The sequence below is a fragment of the Rosa chinensis genome, chromosome 1 (assembly GCF_002994745.2).
Source record: "Rosa chinensis cultivar Old Blush chromosome 1, RchiOBHm-V2, whole genome shotgun sequence".
NCBI classification, from domain to species: Eukaryota; Viridiplantae; Streptophyta; class Magnoliopsida; order Rosales; family Rosaceae; genus Rosa; species Rosa chinensis.
The window spans coordinates 17,724,342-17,742,374 of record NC_037088.1 but is presented as its reverse complement, the minus strand read 5'-3'; the positions used below and the strand labels follow the sequence as shown (position 1 = coordinate 17,742,374).

Sequence of the window (18,033 nt, the reverse complement as noted above, 5' to 3'; positions counted from 1 at the left end):
CTATGCAAAGGATATGACATTACTCATTCTGTTCTTACAAAGAATCCGTAGGGATTTTGTGGATTGATTCAACCAACATGCGGACGCTTAAATATTTCATGATATTGGTTGACACGCAAACACGTTGGTCACGTATTTTGCCATTGTCCACCTATAAATGCTGCTTTCGCTACACTCCTAGCACATATCATATGACAACGGGTTCACTCCCCAGATCATCCTATTCAGTCAATTGGATTTGACTATGCTAGAGAGCTTACATCGAAAGACTTTCGATGGATATTGCAATGGGCTTGATGTTGGACATCACATTCCCATGTACACACCTAATTGGTCTCACGGACACGACTACGATGGTAGTCCTAACATTGGTAATGCGCACCAATCTTCTTATATCCGCTTAGGGTGATGCAATATCACATGCAGCTATGCTAATTCGTCTACGACCCACTGCCACTCAATCTACCTCTACGATACAGCTAGTGAATGGGTACAAATATCGTACTTACGCATATTTGAGTGTGCCATTTATGTGCCAATTGCGCTGCCACAAGGCTCTATAATGGGTCCTTACAGACGAATGGGCAACTACGTTGGATTTGAGCTTCCAACAATCGTCCGCCACTTAAATGCCCTTGCTAGGCGATCTCCTTACCGCTAGATTTGCGGATGTCACTTTGATGAGACAGTCTTCCCGCCGTTAGGGGGAGATAAGAACAAGAATGTTCAACAGGAACGACAGGAATTGTCGTAGTCTGTCCCCACTATGTCTCATCTCGATCCCTGTTAAAGTGACGAGATCACACAAATATGCTGCAAACAAACCTGCAAGGAAGGACGTCCCTACGAGAGGACGTAGCGCCGCCCTACACGGAGGTAGGCATGGCGCCAATGCCAAAGAGAGTGGCACTCTGGCGTTACAGGCCATGGCCCCAGCTAGGATGCGTGGGAGGCCCGTGGGTTCGAAGGATACTTTGGCACATTCCAATCCTTTGATCATCAAGACTCAAAATCCGTCTTATGAGTATCTTCCGGGTTATGGTTATCGTTGGGGGACGCCTCAATGTCAGAACCTATTCCTGAGAATATAGAGCTCTATGAAACTTACACTAGTGTACATGAGACGTGGGATAGAAACTCCATCATAATTGATGATGTAGTTGCGTATTTCGTTGCGCATGAGTTTGTTGAGTCAGATGATATCGAACCACGCTCCATTGATTAATGAATGCCAACGTAGAGAAATTTAGCCTAAATAGAAAGATGCGATCTAGGTTAAGATGGATTCTCTAACAAAGAGGAAGGTTTTCGAGCTAGTGATGCCAACACCTCCTAACATAAAACCTGTTGACTAATGGGTCTTCGTTAGAAAGCGTAGTGAGAAAAAGAGATGGTAATCTCGCCTCATGGCGCAAGGCTTCTCACAAAATGCCCTGGAATCGACTACGATGAGACATATTCTCTCGTAATAGATGTCATTGCACTCCACTACCCTGTCAGTTTGGTAGTTTCCGAACAACTGAACATGCAGCTTACAAATGTGGTCACTACGTATCTCTATGGGGATCTAGATACGGAATATACATGAAGGTTCATGGTAAACTTCATTTATCCAAGTCAAGTGGCTCTAGACCACGGAGCGCGTTTACAATAAGATTAAAACGCTCACTAAAGTGACTACTTGATTGGGAAGGGATATGCCCACACGTTTCTATGACAAGTTTCGGATTCTATCGCGGTTCATGTTGGACATGATCTTCATTAGAAGCTCTTAAAGAGTTAAGGGAAACCGCTGAACACTTGAAATCCGAGTTTGAGATGAAGGATTTTGGGAGAACACGATTATGTCTCGGTTTGGAACTTGAGCATCGTGTTGATAGATGCTTAGGCATTTGACAAGGTCAAACCTTCAAGCACCCCCTTGATCGTTCGTAGTCTTGATCTTGAAAAGGATCCTCTTCATTCGAAGGATGATAATGAAGATGTGTTAGAGGTAGGAGTGCCTTACTTGAGTACAATAGGCGCATTATTGTACTTTGCTAAATGCACAAGACCGGACATCTCGTTTACAACGAACTTGTTAGCTAGATATAGCTCTGCGCCAACGCGACGCCATTGGATTGGTGTAAAAGATATCTTTCGATACTAGATGTACGACTGATATGGGCATGTTTTATCCCTACAGAGAGATGATGGATTCGGACCCATCACACACCAAGAACGCCGCCAACACTGGCCTGCGTCCACTGTCCCCATCCCAAAACGACATGTGTTTTGGAAGGTTTTGCTGATATTGGGTATCTCTCTGACCCACACAAAGGTCGTTCCCAAACTGGTTAAGTGTTCACTATGGGAAAAGACCATGATATCTTGGAGGTCTACAGAGCAGACCCTAATCGCTATATCTTCGAACAATGCAGAGATCATTGCTCTTCATGAAGTGGTTCATGAATGTATATGGATTGGATCCATAATTAAGCATGTTCGAAGCAATTGTGGTTTGAAGTCTACCACATATGAGCCTACGAGCGTTTAGGATAATGCTGCTTGTTTTGAACAAATGAGGCAAGGCTACATCAAAAGCGATAACACCAAGCACAATCAGCAACAATAGACTCTCCTCGAGATCAAAGTGAACTAGGTTCGATCTGAGGACAGTGAGGCAGACTTGTTTACTAAGTCATTGCCCAAATCCACATTCGAGAAACATGTGGTAAGAATTGGCTTGCGGAAATTATCTGAAATCCCATGATCGTAGTCATTAGAGGGAGGCGCAGACATCAGGGGGAGATGTCTACATGTTCACCTCGAAACGTGAACGGTGTGTTGTGCTCTTTTTCCCCTTCGACCGAGGTTATTTTTGTCCCACTGGGTTTTTGTTACTCGGCAAGGTTTTAACGAGGCAACGAGAGAAGCACCGCGTTTGGGCAACACAAGGGGGAGTGTTCAAGGAAAACCTAATTTGTGTTTAGCCCAAACTCTAGGTTACTTGACCTAGTGGTAATAGGATTTAATTAGAAGGATCTAGAATCTTAATCAATGTAGAATTACTTTCCTTGTATGATTGAGATTCTATGCATTGTAATCCTCTATATAAAGAGGCCCCTATTATCAATGAGAATACACAGCGATTATCTCTCAATTTCTGATTCCCTAAAACAAGGTATAGGTAAAGACAAAAAATCTTAGCATTTCCAAGTTTTCAAAAAAATTGCACTAAAGACTAAAACTATAATTAGCAGTAAACTAGTTATGACATGAGAAAGGTACAAGCAACAGAAACTTTGTTTTCAGTTGTATCCTGCCTAAAATGGTCTAATACTTTTTACGATCAATCTGATCACCATTCAACCTAAAGAAATTTTTCCACTGCTATTATTACTAGCTTTGCAAAGAAATAAATAAAAGGACAAGATTTCTAAACTAATCATAACAAGAAAGCATACCCGTCTTTCCCAAAAACGAAGAAAGCAGACGAAATCATAGACAGGAGTAATGGTTGAAACTAGGATAGCATTCAGTCCAGTAAACACCAAAAGTGCAGTCATAGGTCGAGTTCTATGTGGCATGTTTTTTGTCTGGGCTTTCTTCAGCTCTGCAAGCAAGAAAACGCCATTGAGAACATTTTCCCAGAAAACAACACACACATGCATGCCTGTCAGGCATATGAGTACGCTCAATGTACAAGGATGAATAAAAGTATTAGTACAGAAATTGCAAGAGAGGAAAGCTAAACCATCCTCTCTAAAGAGGACGACGACTTTTGAACGTCCTGTATTCCATCATCCTCTATTTCCTGAGGACAATTATTAACCATCCTTATGAAATAAACAAAATTTACTTTTCTGAAAGTCAAAAAGAAAATCAAAATGAGACAAACCATACTCAAATGAGAATAGAGGACGATTTTTTTTTATGACCGTCTTTGAGCATTATTAAATAGAATGCTTTCATAAAAACATGTCCTTAAAAGCCAACAAAGAAGAAACTTATTCCAAACAATTGCTTAAATGCCTTTTGAGAGAGAGAGAGAGGTAGCCTACCATGATGGTAACACTATATGAATTAGTCCATAAAATCAGTTCTATTTTATGCTTCCAAGTGACAAAGCCGGTTGGTGTTAAAGCATAAAAATTCAGACTGTTTTTTAGTCCCTTGCAAGATATTCATCCACGGAGGTACAAGACTTGTGGAGGAAAAAAAAAAAGGATATTGCTGTGTTGGTTAAAAAAATAAGACCCCAAGCTTGGATAAAATCCTTCTTACAGACCATGTAATTCCAAGTTGATCAAGTCATTCAAATGTTTCAAAAGATGTTGACTTATCCATAAGATGATCAGCTCTACTTCTTGCTTCACGTGAACATTCAAATTTCAAAACAAGATAATCTTCACCTCCTACAAATGGAAGACCAGGTCAAGATAAATGAGGTTTGAAATTCACAAACAACAGCCACCAGAAGCTTCAACGTGAATTGGTTATATTCATTTCAAATTCAAATTGACAAATGTGATAACTGCAATTAGAATTTGAATTGATAACTGTCCTATCTCAAGCTGATCCATTGTTGCCTATAAAAAGGCACACTTTCTACAACAAAAGACACAGGAAATACATCAAGAAAGAGGCGAAGCCTTGCTGCAGAGGAGAGAGGAAGTGTTCAGCAATTTTGAGCGAAGCAAGGAGCCAACAAGCAAACAACACAAGAGTTGGGGGCCTCTCTGATCCACCCGTGCTACTTTCTTTTTCTGTGCAGCATCTCTTTTACCTGTGTCACCATGGAGCTATGGAGGTCCTCGGAGCGGTCGCAATCCCGTTTACGATACATGTATATCAATGGGTGTATGACCAATCCGGTGGAATTTTTTAAGCCTTGATGAGTACCAACAAGTGTTTTGCAGCAGAAAACAGGGGCTTAATGAGTACCAACAAGTGCTTTGCAGCAGAAAACAGTGTCATCATACAAGGCCAATGCCCATGTGCCTCCACAAGAACTGTTTTGCAAAAGCAACAACGGTCACCACCAAAAGTCTTCTACCTCCTGCCTTCCCTTCCACCGCAACAAAACAAATGGCCTTGCACTTGCAAAACAAGCCACACAAAGAACAGACCAAGCAGGACATCAACCATACAGAAAAGAATGGTGTCCTTGAAACACTTCTAGCAACCTGCAAGCAAGAAAGGAGATCAGGAGCTTGAAGACCAAGTTGACGAAACTGTAGCTTCTCACTTCTCTGGACCCACCTTGTCCATTGAATCCCAGCAGTAAAATGGCGAAGTCCTTGCTTGCACTTGCACCTGCAGCACATACAAAGGTTTTGTCAAAAAGAATGGCTGGAAGAACGATTGATCATGGACAATTAATTATTGTTCTCAGTCTAAAAAAAGAAGAAGAAGAAGATGATGATATTGATGTGAATAACAAAGTCGAAAGCTTTAAACTCTTCGAAACCATAATTGTCAGATTGTCTTATGCTGCAACTTTCTTTCTTTTGAATAAAAGCTAAATGACAAAGAACAAGGCTATCTCCAGGTGCTTTGAAGAGTCACAAAATATATAAGTCAAATAAGACAAGATTGAGAGAATCAATTTTCTGATATATCATTACACCTATTCTGTGGTGTATATAAACAGATTACAATCGTACTACAATGTACTACTACAACATATACAAGGTAAGTAGTTACAACAATATTAGTCTATTCCTAATAGAGAACTATGACTCACACTAACACTCCCCCTCAAGTTGGCGCATATACATCAACCATGCCCAACTTGCTAAGTGAGTCATAAAACGCCTTCCTGGAAACTCCTTTGGTAAGTATATCTGCAAGTTGCTCTTCAGTTGGAACAAAAGGAAAACTAATAATTTTGGCATCTAGCTTCTCCTTTATAAAGTGACGATCAACCTCCACATGCTTAGTACGATCATGCTGTACTGGATTTTGTGATATGTCAATGGCTGCCTTGTTGTCACAATACAACTGCATGGTACTCTTGAGTTTGAAACCCAAGTCACGTAACAAATTTCTCAGCCACAACAATTCACACACTCCGTGAGCCATACCCCTATACTCAGCCTCAGCACTAGATCGTGCCACAACTTTCTGTTTCTTACTCTTCCATGTAACCAAATTACCTCCCACAAAGGTAAAGTAACCCGATGTTGACCTCCTGTCTGTGATGTTTCCAGCCCAATCTGCATCTGTGAAGCCACAAACCTCAAGAATGTTGCTGTGTTTAGAAAATAGTACTCCCCTTCCTGGAGCTGACTTTAAGTACTTCAAAATTCGCATAACAGCATCCATATGACTCTCACTCGGGTTATGCATGAACTGACTCACCACACTCACTGCATATGCAACATCTGGTCTAGTATGAGCCAGATAAATCAAGCGCCCAACCAACCTCTGATAGCGAGCTCGATCAGCAGGTACCTGATCTGGATACTCAGCTAAACAATGGTTCTGCTCAATAGGAGTATCAACAGGTCTGCAATCCAACAAACCTGTCTCTGTTAGCAAGTCAAGAACGTACTTCCTCTGGCACAGATAGATTCCTTCTCTCCCCCTGGCTACCTCAATTCCTAAAAAGTACTTAAGTTCACCCAAGTCCTTCATCTCAAACTCAGAGGCTAACTGTCTCTGCAGTCTATCTATCTCAACAGTATCATTGCCAGTGATCACCATATCATCCACATAAATAATTAAAGCTGTTACCTTCCCTTGTTGATGCTTAAGGAACAAGGTATGGTCTGAGTTGCTCTGTCTGTAACCAACCTTCCGCATGAACTGTGAAAATCTTCCAAACCAAGCACGAGGTGACTGTTTAAGACCATACAGAGATTTTCTCAATCTGCATACAAAATCACCAGGAGAAGCAACTACATACCCAGGTGGAAGGCTCATGTACACTTCCTCGGTTAACTCTCCATGAAGAAATGCATTCTTGACATCAAACTGTCGGAGTGGCCAGTTTAAACTAGCAGCGACTGAGAGCAGAACCCGAATAGTGTTCATCTTGGCAACAGGAGCAAACGTTTCATCGTAGTCAATACCATACGTCTGAGTAAACCCCTTTGCTACAAGGCGTGCTTTGTACCGATTCACTGATCCATCTGCATTATGCTTCACGGTAAACACCCAACGACAACCTACAGCCTTCTTGCCTTGTGGTGGAGGCACAAGTTGCCAAGTATTGCTCTTCTGCAATGCCTCCATCTCTTCCTCCATTGCCTTCCTCCACTTTGAATCCCCCAATGCATCCTGCACTTTGTTAGGTACTGATACAGTATATATTTGATTCACAAAAGATTCATATGACTTAGACAACCTCCTAGTGGACATATAATTGGCTACTGGGTATTTTGATTTGGCAGTAAGGGTAGGTTCATATCTTTTGGCTGATTGACCCCGAGTGGTCCTATTTGGTAACACATATTGCCCAACATTAGACTCATTACTACTAGTAATAGTGGGTGGACATACCTCAAATGAGTGATCTTCAGTACCAGGAAGCTGTGGGTCAGGGGTAGAAGCAACGGTAGGAGGGACAGTTGTGTCTTCAACATCATTTTCGGCCATAGAGACTGGTGCTTGGATGTTTGGAGTTGTATCTACAACATCATTTTCCACCATAGAAACTGGTGCTTGAATGTTTGGAGCTTCTCCTTCTGGCGGCGAGCTAATGGTCTCAACTGGATCCGTCAAAATACCACCTGCTTCTTCTCCTCCTTCTGAGTCCTCCCCCTCTCCATGGTACAGCTCTTCAAAAAATGAATTCTCCCCCTGAAGAGCTGTATCGGAAGAGGTAAAATAACTCATGTCCTCAAAGAAAGTGACATCCATAGTGACATAGTACTTCCGGGTAGGTGGATGAAAGCACTTGTACCCTTTCTGATACCCTCCGTAGCCAACAAACACACACTTAAGTGCCCGGGCATCCAATTTAGACCTCTGGTTCTTAGGAACATGGACAAAAGCAACACAACCAAAGACACGAGCTGGAAGATTATGAAATGAAGGTAAGGAGACATGAGATGCAAGAACCTCAAATGGAATTTTTCCCTGAAGGACACTAGAGGGAAGACGATTGATAAGATGGGAGGAAGCATATACAGCATCGCCCCAAAGATACTTAGGCATATGGGCACTAAAGAGAAGAGCACGAGCCATATCAAGTAAATGACGGTTTTTCCATTCAGACACTCCATTTTGTTCAGGTGTTTGTGGACATGTGGTTTGGTGAAAAATCCCATGGGTGTTAAAAAACTCTTGGAAAACATGATTAACATATTCCCCCCCATTGTCAGAACGAAGGACTTTAATGGTGCTATGGTACTGTGTTTGAACAAGAGTACGGAAAGTTTGGAAAGCTAGAAAGACTTCATCTTTGGTTTTAAGAAGGGCAACCCATGACAATCTCGTACAATCATCAATAAACAACACAAAATATCTCATACCCGATACAGTGGGCTCTCTAGAAGGTCCCCAAACATCAGAATGAATCAACTCAAAAGGAATAACACTTTTCTTAGACACTCTAGGAGAATAAGTAGCACGATGACTCTTGGCCAAAACACATGTTTCACAACGTAAAGCAGACTCATGCACACCAAGAAACAGAGTAGGCATGGTTGTTTTCATAAGACTAAAAGAAGGATGCCCTAAACGGCGATGCCATAACCAAATTTCACTTATCTTATCAGAATTTGAAGTCAAAGCGACTCGGGACCGTGCTCCTGGTTTCTCTCCTGCGTATGTCTGATCCAGATGGAACAACCTGCCCCTCAGATACCCCCGACCGACTATCTCCCTGGTGAGAAGATCCTGAAAAATCACATACATAGGATAGAAGGTTACGGAGCATTTAGACTCAGTATTCAACTGTGGAACAGATATCAAGTGATGAGACAAGTCAGGTACATATAACACATTATGAAGCTCTAAAGTGGGAGTAATACGCACTGACCCGGACCCTAACACAGGAAAAGCCTCACCATTGGCATTGGTGACATAGGACACTAGTGGGGAAGACAAGTTAGTAAAATATGATTTATCATAAGTCATATGATCGGAGGCACCAGAATCAATAATCCATGTATCAGAACCAACAAAGTTAGAAACCTGTAAAGCCCTACCAACCTTACCACGACCAGCTATAGAAGCTGTAGGAGTAGCCCCACCTGTCGTACGATGATCCTGTCCGGTCACACCATAGAAGTCTAGTTCGTGGACTAGCTGAACCGCAGCTATCTTCTCTTTAAGACGATAACCCTTCTTTTTAGGGTACCCGTTCAGTTTCCAACAAGTCTCGCGAACATGTCCAATGTCATTGCAATAAGAGCATTGAGGACGAGAGCAGTTGGTGAAGCCTTGTGGGACAGAAACCTCACCCTTCTGGACCTCATGGATCTTGAAACGCTGACCGTCACTTTTATCACCACCCATTGCAACAATAGCGTAGTAAAATCACACAATCACAGAGTATGCAGCGGAATAACAAGAATAGGAAATTCCAAAAAATAACAAGAACAGATCGTGCAATAATATTTCCCCCTTTTTTTTTTTTTTTTTTTTTTTAAGAAAAATTGCACGGGTTGACCTGATCTTTGGGACGGTGACCTGAGGAAAAAGTGCAGATCCGGTCTGGGTTCTCGCTAATCGTTTGGATCGGAGACACTGATGGCCTGAACGACAGTGCCGGACGACGGAGGTGCGCGACGGGTGGAGACCCGCGAACCGGAAGACGTCGCGAACTGGTGCAACGTCTTGAGCTGGTGCGGCGCACGTTCTAGATGACGTCGTGATCTGAACGAATGAGTCTGGGCACGATCGGAGACTGAGGCAAAGCCGGAAACTGGAGCAGATGACCGGACGGTGCAACAGGGGAAAACGATCTGGTCTGGGCGGAGAATTGACGTTAGCGACGGGGCTGCTGAAGTTGCGGGTCGGGTCTAATGCGAAACCGATCTGAGGATTCTGTCACCGAACGAAGCAGGAAGCTAGATGGTGCGATGGGACTGCTGAAGAAACCGATCTGGGCAAAAGGAGCGCCAGCGATCTTTGACGGAATCGATCTAGAGCGACGCTGACCTTTGGTTGAGGAAAAACCCGAAATCAATCTGGGCAAGACAAGGCCGGAATTGATCGATCTGGAGAAGATGACTGGGTCAATCTGAGCAAGAGGACGCTGAAGTCAAAGAAGAAGATGATTAGTCGTTCTTTGACGGACGTCGATCTGGGCGTCGGCTGAAGTGAAGAAGCCGGTCTGGGCTGTCGTCGGTCAGAGGTGGCAGATGACGTCAGCTTGAAGACAGCTGCCTGATGTTGAAGAAGGCGGCTGACTAATAACGTCAAAGTCCAAGAAGAAGATGGTCAGATCGTTCTTGGACGGATATAACGCCGTTAAAAGAACAATAATCCTAATAATGGGGTTTTTGAATTAATTCCTCGATCATGAAAATAGAAAATAGAAAATAAGAGACAAAGTCCTCTCGGATCTTTGCTCTGATACCAAGTCAAATAAGACAAGATTGAGAGAATCAATTTTCTGATATATCATTACACCTATTCTGTGGTGTATATAAACAGATTACAATCGTACTACAATGTACTACTACAACATATACAAGGTAAGTAGTTACAACAATATTAGTCTATTCCTAATAGAGAACTATGACTCACACTAACAATATATACATATATGTAATGAAGCTGAGCAAGAACGGTTGACTAGTTAAAACATGCTGCAAGTTGATATGGCATGTAAGTCAAACAACAAAAGACCAAGATGCCTAGCTAAGTGGTCTCTTCTCAATCAAAAGAAAACAAAATCCATACTGATCAAGGTGTAATGCAAGGCTGCTAGTCTACCTTAATTAATCATGGTGGATAAGCTTTTGAAGCCAAAAACAAAAACAAGGGAGACAAGCACCGATATAAGACAAGGAGACCAAGCGGTGGTGTTGCAGACAAATATAAATCAATTGAACTTTGATAATTGAATTATACAACTCACCTCTTGGGAAGCCACATTCAAGCTGATATGCCAGCACACAAAGAACAAAAGTCTTAATCAATCACTTGAGATTCATGTGGAGGTAGCTAGCTACAAGACAACAAATTTCATTGCGGTAGCAATTACCTGTCTTAGTGCCCACCAGGCATTCAGGAGAGAAGCACGAAATGCAATCCCAGCTCACCGAGTGTTCAGGAGAGAATCACGAAATGCAATCCCAGCTCACCAAGTGTTCAGGAGAGAATCACAAAATGCAATCCCAGCAAGGTAGGGGGAATAATACTCAGACGCCAGAAGAAATGCCCCGAAATTTTGAAGAAAGCTGGCAAGTGAAAACAAGCAAAATCAATTTCTCTTCAAATCAAAGAAGGTCAACAAGAAGGAGTTATTACCCGGTATGCATCCACGATTAGTTGAAGTGTAGAATCAAGAGGAGAAGGTCCTTACCCAATTTCTCACAGGAAGAAGCAATACATCAAATTTGGAGCTTCAAGAGTTGAGAAATTCCTTCTAGTTGAAGACCCAAGCGCTTCCATCTCCAGATCAAGTTACCTCTTCAAATCCATATCCAATTTCACTTGGCAAAAGCTTAGCACCAAGCTCGCAGTGTTCTGATACGGCAGTGCGAGGCGGTGAAAAGAGAGAAGCAGAATGGCCGAGGAGAAAAAGAAAAATAAGAAGAAAAGAAAAAGTGGACGACCAAAAATAGCAGCTGGGTGCCCTTATCAAATTTGGGTCTCCAATAAGCTTCTTACGGGGGTTTGAAAATAAAAGAGAAAAACTTCTTGGGTGTCACCGGTTTCAATATGAACACTGCAAAATGCGACCCGGAGTTCACTTGGCGATATGGGTGCCTATATCAAAATATCCGGACTTTGGTTCCGTGCACAAATTCTTCAAACTCAAAATGAGATTGTTTTTGGTACAAAATCAAGAAAAGATCAAATCTACAAATTCGTAATGAACTACAGTGGTTTGATCCCTTTACAGGGTATGTAGGCAGTCTAGCAACTCACTAAATGCAACCGCAACTCCAAACAGAATCCCTGACTCCGCCAGTCAAATTCGACCAATCCCAAATGAATCACTGACTCCAATCAAATTCTCCCAGCACCAGAAAATCAAATCACACAAAATTCAAAGGTTCTAAACCTTTCAAATCTCCCAAACACAAATCCAAAATAAATGGGTCATCTACCCATTTAAATCTCAAATGCTGGAACTACATGTGGTTTGATCCCACAAAGGGTATGTAGGAAATCTAGAACCAAATTTATCTAGATGCAACCACGTCCTAAACACAAAATCGAATCCCTGGTCCACTTAAACCAAATTCGTCCCAAACACTACTCTAATTCCAAAATCAAAGCTCTCCAATGAGTCATCCACTCATTGGAACTCTTGAACTACGAGTGGCTTGATCCCTCTCCAGGGGTACGTAGGCAACCCATTCAAATATCCGGATGCAGCCGCAAAAACAAACAAACAAACACACATCCTGTCAATTGGTTTCTTCATAAATGGAATCAGAGGGTGTTTCCGTGTAACAAGGGATTGTAATTAAGAGACACATTCTGTCTTGAATGGGTCGAACCCAAAATAATAAAAACTTTATTCACTAAATGAATACGAGTGAAATTATGTTGGGTAACATTTACGCTCACTGTATGCAATTTTATCTCAACACCTAGCTACAATCTAAATCAGATGGAGGCGCAGCACTCCTAAATATAATCATTCAAGAGCTCTGTAGCATCCCAATCTTATATGAACTGGGTGTGAAATACATGTTTTGCCTTCGGTGCTATTAATCGTTCTTTTTATGCCCCGAAACTCTTGATACACTCTTCCCTAAAAATCAATACCAGCTTGCCGAGTGTATTTCATGTATAGCATGGCAATGGTGTTGCTTCTTAATATTTGATCTGCCTTTCTCGCTATCTATCTATATTTAAACGTGTTGTTTATGACTTGGTATAAGATCACATCTCTTAATTGCATAAAATAGATGTTGAAATCATCTGGTTGGTAAAAAGTCTGTAAACCAATTGTTACTGTGCTTAGTAAAGTCTGTAAACCAATCGTTATTGTGCCAAATTACTACGCAGTTCTTTTAAAAACTGTTTGAGCCCCAACTTTCTCTTTTGATGATCTCATTAAAAAGTAAAAACTGCCAAGGTCAGTTTCATATAAACAGGCTAGACCAACTTTGACAATTCATGAGATCAGATGGTTCATATTGCAAGTCTGGCTGCTCGCTCATCTCAATTTTTTTGTTTTTTGTTTTTTTTTGGCAATAGTTCATTCTCATTATTGGGCAGAGGTTAAAGACCCTGAAGATCAGAGGCCTGTTGAGACTTCAAGGTCTAAACGTAATTTCCTCCTTGAGTTCAGAAGATGAAAGTATGAGGGAGTCCTTCTACATACAGAATTGGAGGCATGCTTCAGTGCCATAGAGCTCGACTTTTGAACTGGTGATGCTATCCGCTTCCAATCCCATCAAGTTTAGTCAATGTAGGAAGCCTTACCTACTCCTTCGCCATTGGCCATTGGAGATCTGGGAACCGGAAAATCCTTTATTCAGCTGGAATGAATGGTTAAAAGAAATTAATTGAAGATGGTTTACAAAACTAGTTAACTGTGGAACTACTGTCCTCCTTTAGCCATCAGGAACCTAGTGCTTTCAGGAAAGTCAGAAACTAGTAATATTGACTTTAACTTTCCGCAATGGTTTAAAGTTAAAACCCTCTACTAGTCTACTCTATAAATAGAGGAACAATTAATGGAGAACCGATGCAATACTACAAAATTTTGCATTAGATCTCAGAACAGCTCATAAGAAAAAAGCCTTTTTAAACAGAAGTGACAATTGTTCTTTGGTTTCTAGTACAATTGAATTGATTTACGAGTCCCAGTGATGGAACTCTTGCCCAGTTCTCGAAGAAAGCTTCTCCGGGATGGGGAGTGGAATTTATGTAAGAAGGCGGACGAGCTTTCAACACTTTGTGGTACCGATGTATGCACGATCATCTTCGAACCTCAGAAGACCAAACCAGAGACTTGGCCCCGAGATTGTACACAAGTCCACCTACAAGGCAAAGCTGGCGATGTAGAACAATGACATCAAAGGTACAAGAAGTCCTTCATCCCTGGGGACAATCAGAGACGTCACAGATGCTACTACTGCCCATTCTACTTGTAGTCATGAAACAAATAACAAGATAAAATTGGACTTAAATCTTTCTGATTCTTATGATTCCGAGTCGAGTGGAGATGATGAGGCAACGCTGCTTCACTGGAAGCTAAGCTGCAAGTTATAACCAAGAGAATTGGTTTACGGGAGGCAATGCATGATTAAATTCTATCGGATTTATGTAAATACTTGGCAAGGGCAATGCTGGACTATATGCATATGTACAGCTTTTCTTTTATGCACCGTTTCTTTTCAAGTAAGAACGAGTAATTGTTCAACATTTTCTTTTAGATCTTGATGTCTTCTGTCTTCTGCTTGAGTTTGAGCTTATGTCTTTGATTGTTCAACATTTTCTGTTAGCTATTTTTATTCCTCCCCCACCCCCCCCCCCCCCCCCCGCGCGCTTCTTTCAACCTCAAACTTGTTAATAGCTAATAAGATACCGGCCTCCCTCTAACCAACAGTCCATGTTATGCTGCACAATTACCTTCACGAAGCTTGTAAACAACTGCTGACCAATATGATACCAATCGGAGCATCTTCAATAATAACAACCAGTAGGAATTTAGCTACCCTCGGTAGAGACGAGAAGTTTTGTAGCAATAACTGCAAATTTCCCTCATTTTTTTTTATCAGCACAACCCGCTCTTGAATCCTTCAGCTACCACATAATCAACAACACCTACATTCATTGTTTAATATAGGAAATCCCCGAAAATGGCTAATCTAAAGTACATATAGAGAGCTTCAGAAGTAGTATAAGAAGTGTATATGCGGAGCATGGAAGAGCACTTATTAATTACTGCATAATAGGAAATGCCTGCTCCATTGTGAATACAAATATTAACTAGTACATCACTTCCTTTAATTTGGATTTTGAATCGAACTAATTGACTCTTGAGCTTCATTTTTCAATGGCAGTGATGATGACAAAGTTGTTTCCGAATCATCTTCATCATCCACTACTGGCATGTCTTGTGGATATAGGAAAGGCTTTGGAGGCATTTGAATGTATTCAAGTTCTCCTTCAAGCATCTCTACTACTCTGTTCATCGAATTAGGACGGTCACTAGGCTTCATTTGTATACACCACAATGCTACCATGAGCATTTTCTTTGTTAGTTTCTTTTCCTCATCCGTGGCATCTTCAATTTCCACCTCCTTTTCTTCATTGAACTGGTCATACACCCAAGAAGGAAAGTAAATTTGGCTCGTATTTGCTGCAAGTGCATTTAAATTCCTTCTTTTCCCTGCAATTTCCATCAACAACATTCCAAAACTATAGATATCAGCTTTGTTCGACACACCTCCAATATTCTTGTAAAACAATTCCGGAGCTATGTATCCAATGGTTCCTCTTGCTGCGGTCAAAGTTAAACTGTTGTCATCTAATGGGCATAATCTTGCTAGACCAAAGTCTGAAATCTTCGGAACAAACTTCTCGTCAAGAAGAATGTTGTGTGGCTTGATATCGAAATGCAAAATTTTCATATCACATCCTTGATGCAGATAATCAATACCACGGGCCACTCCTAGGGAAATTTCAAATGCTTCCTTGCAACTTAAGGAGATGAGTCCTTCCTTAGGAAATATGTGTTTATCAAGAGACCCTTTTGACATGTACTCATATATAAGAGCACGCTTTGATCCCTCAGCACAATAGCCAATTAGTCGCACCACATTTACATGATGAATTCTTCCAATGGTAGCAACTTCATTCATAAAATCTTGCCCATTAGCTTTGGAATTTCCCAACATCTTAACAGCAACAAGGTGACCGCTCCGAAGCTTTCCTTTATATACAGCGCCATAACCTCCTTCCCCCAATTTATCCTTTAATCCTTTAGTCATCTTCTTGATGTTGGAGTAGGAGTACCGTATAGGCATGAGGTTGTTGTGACTCTGTAAGAATTCTTCAATAACACTGTACATTGATAAATGTCGTCTTTTCAACTTCAAGATTAAAAACACAAGCACACATGGAATTCCGAGTCCAAGTTTTGCCAAAATCCACGCGGATACTGTAATTAAAGGAAAATAATTTAGTCCCGCGCTAGAATTACACTTGAGATCAATTATTCAACCGTTTATGACTTTTTATCTCTTTTTTTTTTTTTGAAAAAGACTTTTTATCTCTTTGAAAGAATGAAGCTTCGTTAAATTAAAAATATTTAATCAAGGTTGCTTCTAGAAAAAGAAATTAAGGATAAAACGCACCTGCCATTGGAAATATAGAAATGAATCGCATGAATATATCTGCAAGTAGAGAGGGATCAGTTATACTATGAGTTGATTATAAGTTGCTGCAAAAACAATAAGCTGGATTGACATAGTCCTTACCTGTTATAAAGTCCAAGACGGTGATGCCTGCATAGGTAGGATAAGGCCAGATGCCTGCATCATAAATATCAAGTTATCAACTCTGAATAAACTGAAAATAAATAATTGTGGTAAAGCTTGAAGAACAGAATGTTCCTTACTACAATTAACTTTGTTGGTATCATTGTCGAAATAGCACTCCCTAGACCAATTTGGACCTGATGTATACCTCTTCAACTTCAACCATGAAAGTTCAAAACCATAGAGCAGCTCGTTGTGGATGTCTATGTAGGAACTGTTCATGTCCTTTGTCCCAATCGACGATGATATCAAGACCATCAGCTGTATGCGACATGAATCCCACAAATCCGAGACATTTAAGCTTTCAGTGATAACAAAAGAATGCCCACTTTTTGCATTAATGCAAGGAGCAGTATCCATATAGAGATACGAATTCACAGGCCTAGTTTCACAGGTCATGAAGATTATAGGCTTTGACAGTTCCGACATATCCGAGTTCGACAAATTGGCACCTTTCCATATATGAATGCTGTATGGATCCTCATCACTGAAGTTATAGCTGGCCAACGAATTACGAGGGATTGAAGAGCAGTTACCCTTACGAACATTGGCATCCACAACTCGGATTGTGTAGTTTTCGTAATTGATCGACTGTACATAGTATTTTCCAGAATACAAGTATAACACAGTAACATTGGTCTCACAAGACAGGTTATACCTTAAGTCACCGCACTTCTCTGGATCATCATTGAATCGGAAAGGGAAACTTATGTTGTGGATGTCGCCGCAGGAAGAAGGCTCACAGAGATGAGGATCATCCTTAGCGTGGCAAGCTGCAGTGCACAAAACAAGAAGTAGAAGGACCAGTAGTGCTGGCATGGGTAGCCTTCCTGTGATCATGGGAAGATACATGGACAGGGGAGAAATATCTAGCTTTATGCCTTCGTCAGTTCCACAAAAGCAGAGATGATATAGGAGGAGTCTGTGGAATGCAGCCTGTGCAGTTACAGCCGGTCAAACCAGTATACGTGGAGCAAGGATAAAATAAAACTTGGGGCATAGTGTAATTTCACACAAATAGACCGTTACGTGCCTTCTGCAGAAACTTCCTCTTTTGCTCTGGTCGCATCACGAACTCTTGCATCGATCGTGCCTTTTGCTTGTTGCCTCGACGGAATACTGAATCCTGTGATTACTGTGATTACTACTGAAAACAACAAATCGATGCCAAATAGATTTAAATCTTTGCGGACACCTTTAATCTTTGCAGAAATTGCTTTGTGGTTGTTGACATATAGCCCAAAGAGGACAACGAAGAACGATGGTGTGGTTATGGAGAAAAGGTTTGTTAACGAGGAGATGAATAGGCCAACGAGGAGGAGGAAGGAGTAGATGAATCTAAACTGGATTGTGGTGGCTAATCACCAACGAGGAGAGTGGTAAAACATTTTTTTACCCTGTCAAAAGCCCCTCCATCTTA

General features: G+C 41.3%; 1 protein-coding gene and 1 long non-coding RNA gene across 2 annotated transcripts; both read right to left on the bottom strand.

Annotated features, from left to right (window-relative positions):
- Positions 1-5,027: 5,027 nt before the first annotated feature.
- LOC112181730 lies at positions 5,028-11,057 on the bottom strand. The gene is made up of 3 exons (XR_005806857.1): positions 11,021-11,057; positions 5,245-5,298; positions 5,028-5,168 (listed from the first exon to the last, which is right to left on the bottom strand). It is a non-coding gene; the product is annotated as an uncharacterized LOC112181730 (long non-coding RNA).
- Positions 11,058-14,971: 3,914 nt separating this feature from the next.
- On the bottom strand, positions 14,972-18,033 carry LOC112181695 (rust resistance kinase Lr10). The gene is made up of 4 exons (XM_024320088.2): positions 16,694-18,033; positions 16,554-16,607; positions 16,431-16,469; positions 14,972-16,234 (listed from the first exon to the last, which is right to left on the bottom strand). Exons 1-4 carry the CDS (start codon positions 17,463-17,465, stop codon positions 15,078-15,080), a joined length of 2,022 nt encoding a protein of 673 aa, XP_024175856.1. The 5' UTR covers positions 17,466-18,033; the 3' UTR covers positions 14,972-15,077.

Bases quoted from the DNA above. Each gene is read 5' to 3' on its own strand.
- LOC112181695 (XM_024320088.2), bottom strand. From the start codon at position 17,465: ATGTATCTTCCCATGATCACAGGAAGGCTACCCATGCCAGCACTACTG. The intron at 16,608-16,693 runs GTAAGGAACATT...TTTATGATGCAG, and splicing joins TACCAACAAAGTTAATTGTA to GCATCTGGCCTTATCCTACC. The intron at 16,470-16,553 runs GTAAGGACTATG...CTCTACTTGCAG, and splicing joins CGTCTTGGACTTTATAACAG to ATATATTCATGCGATTCATT.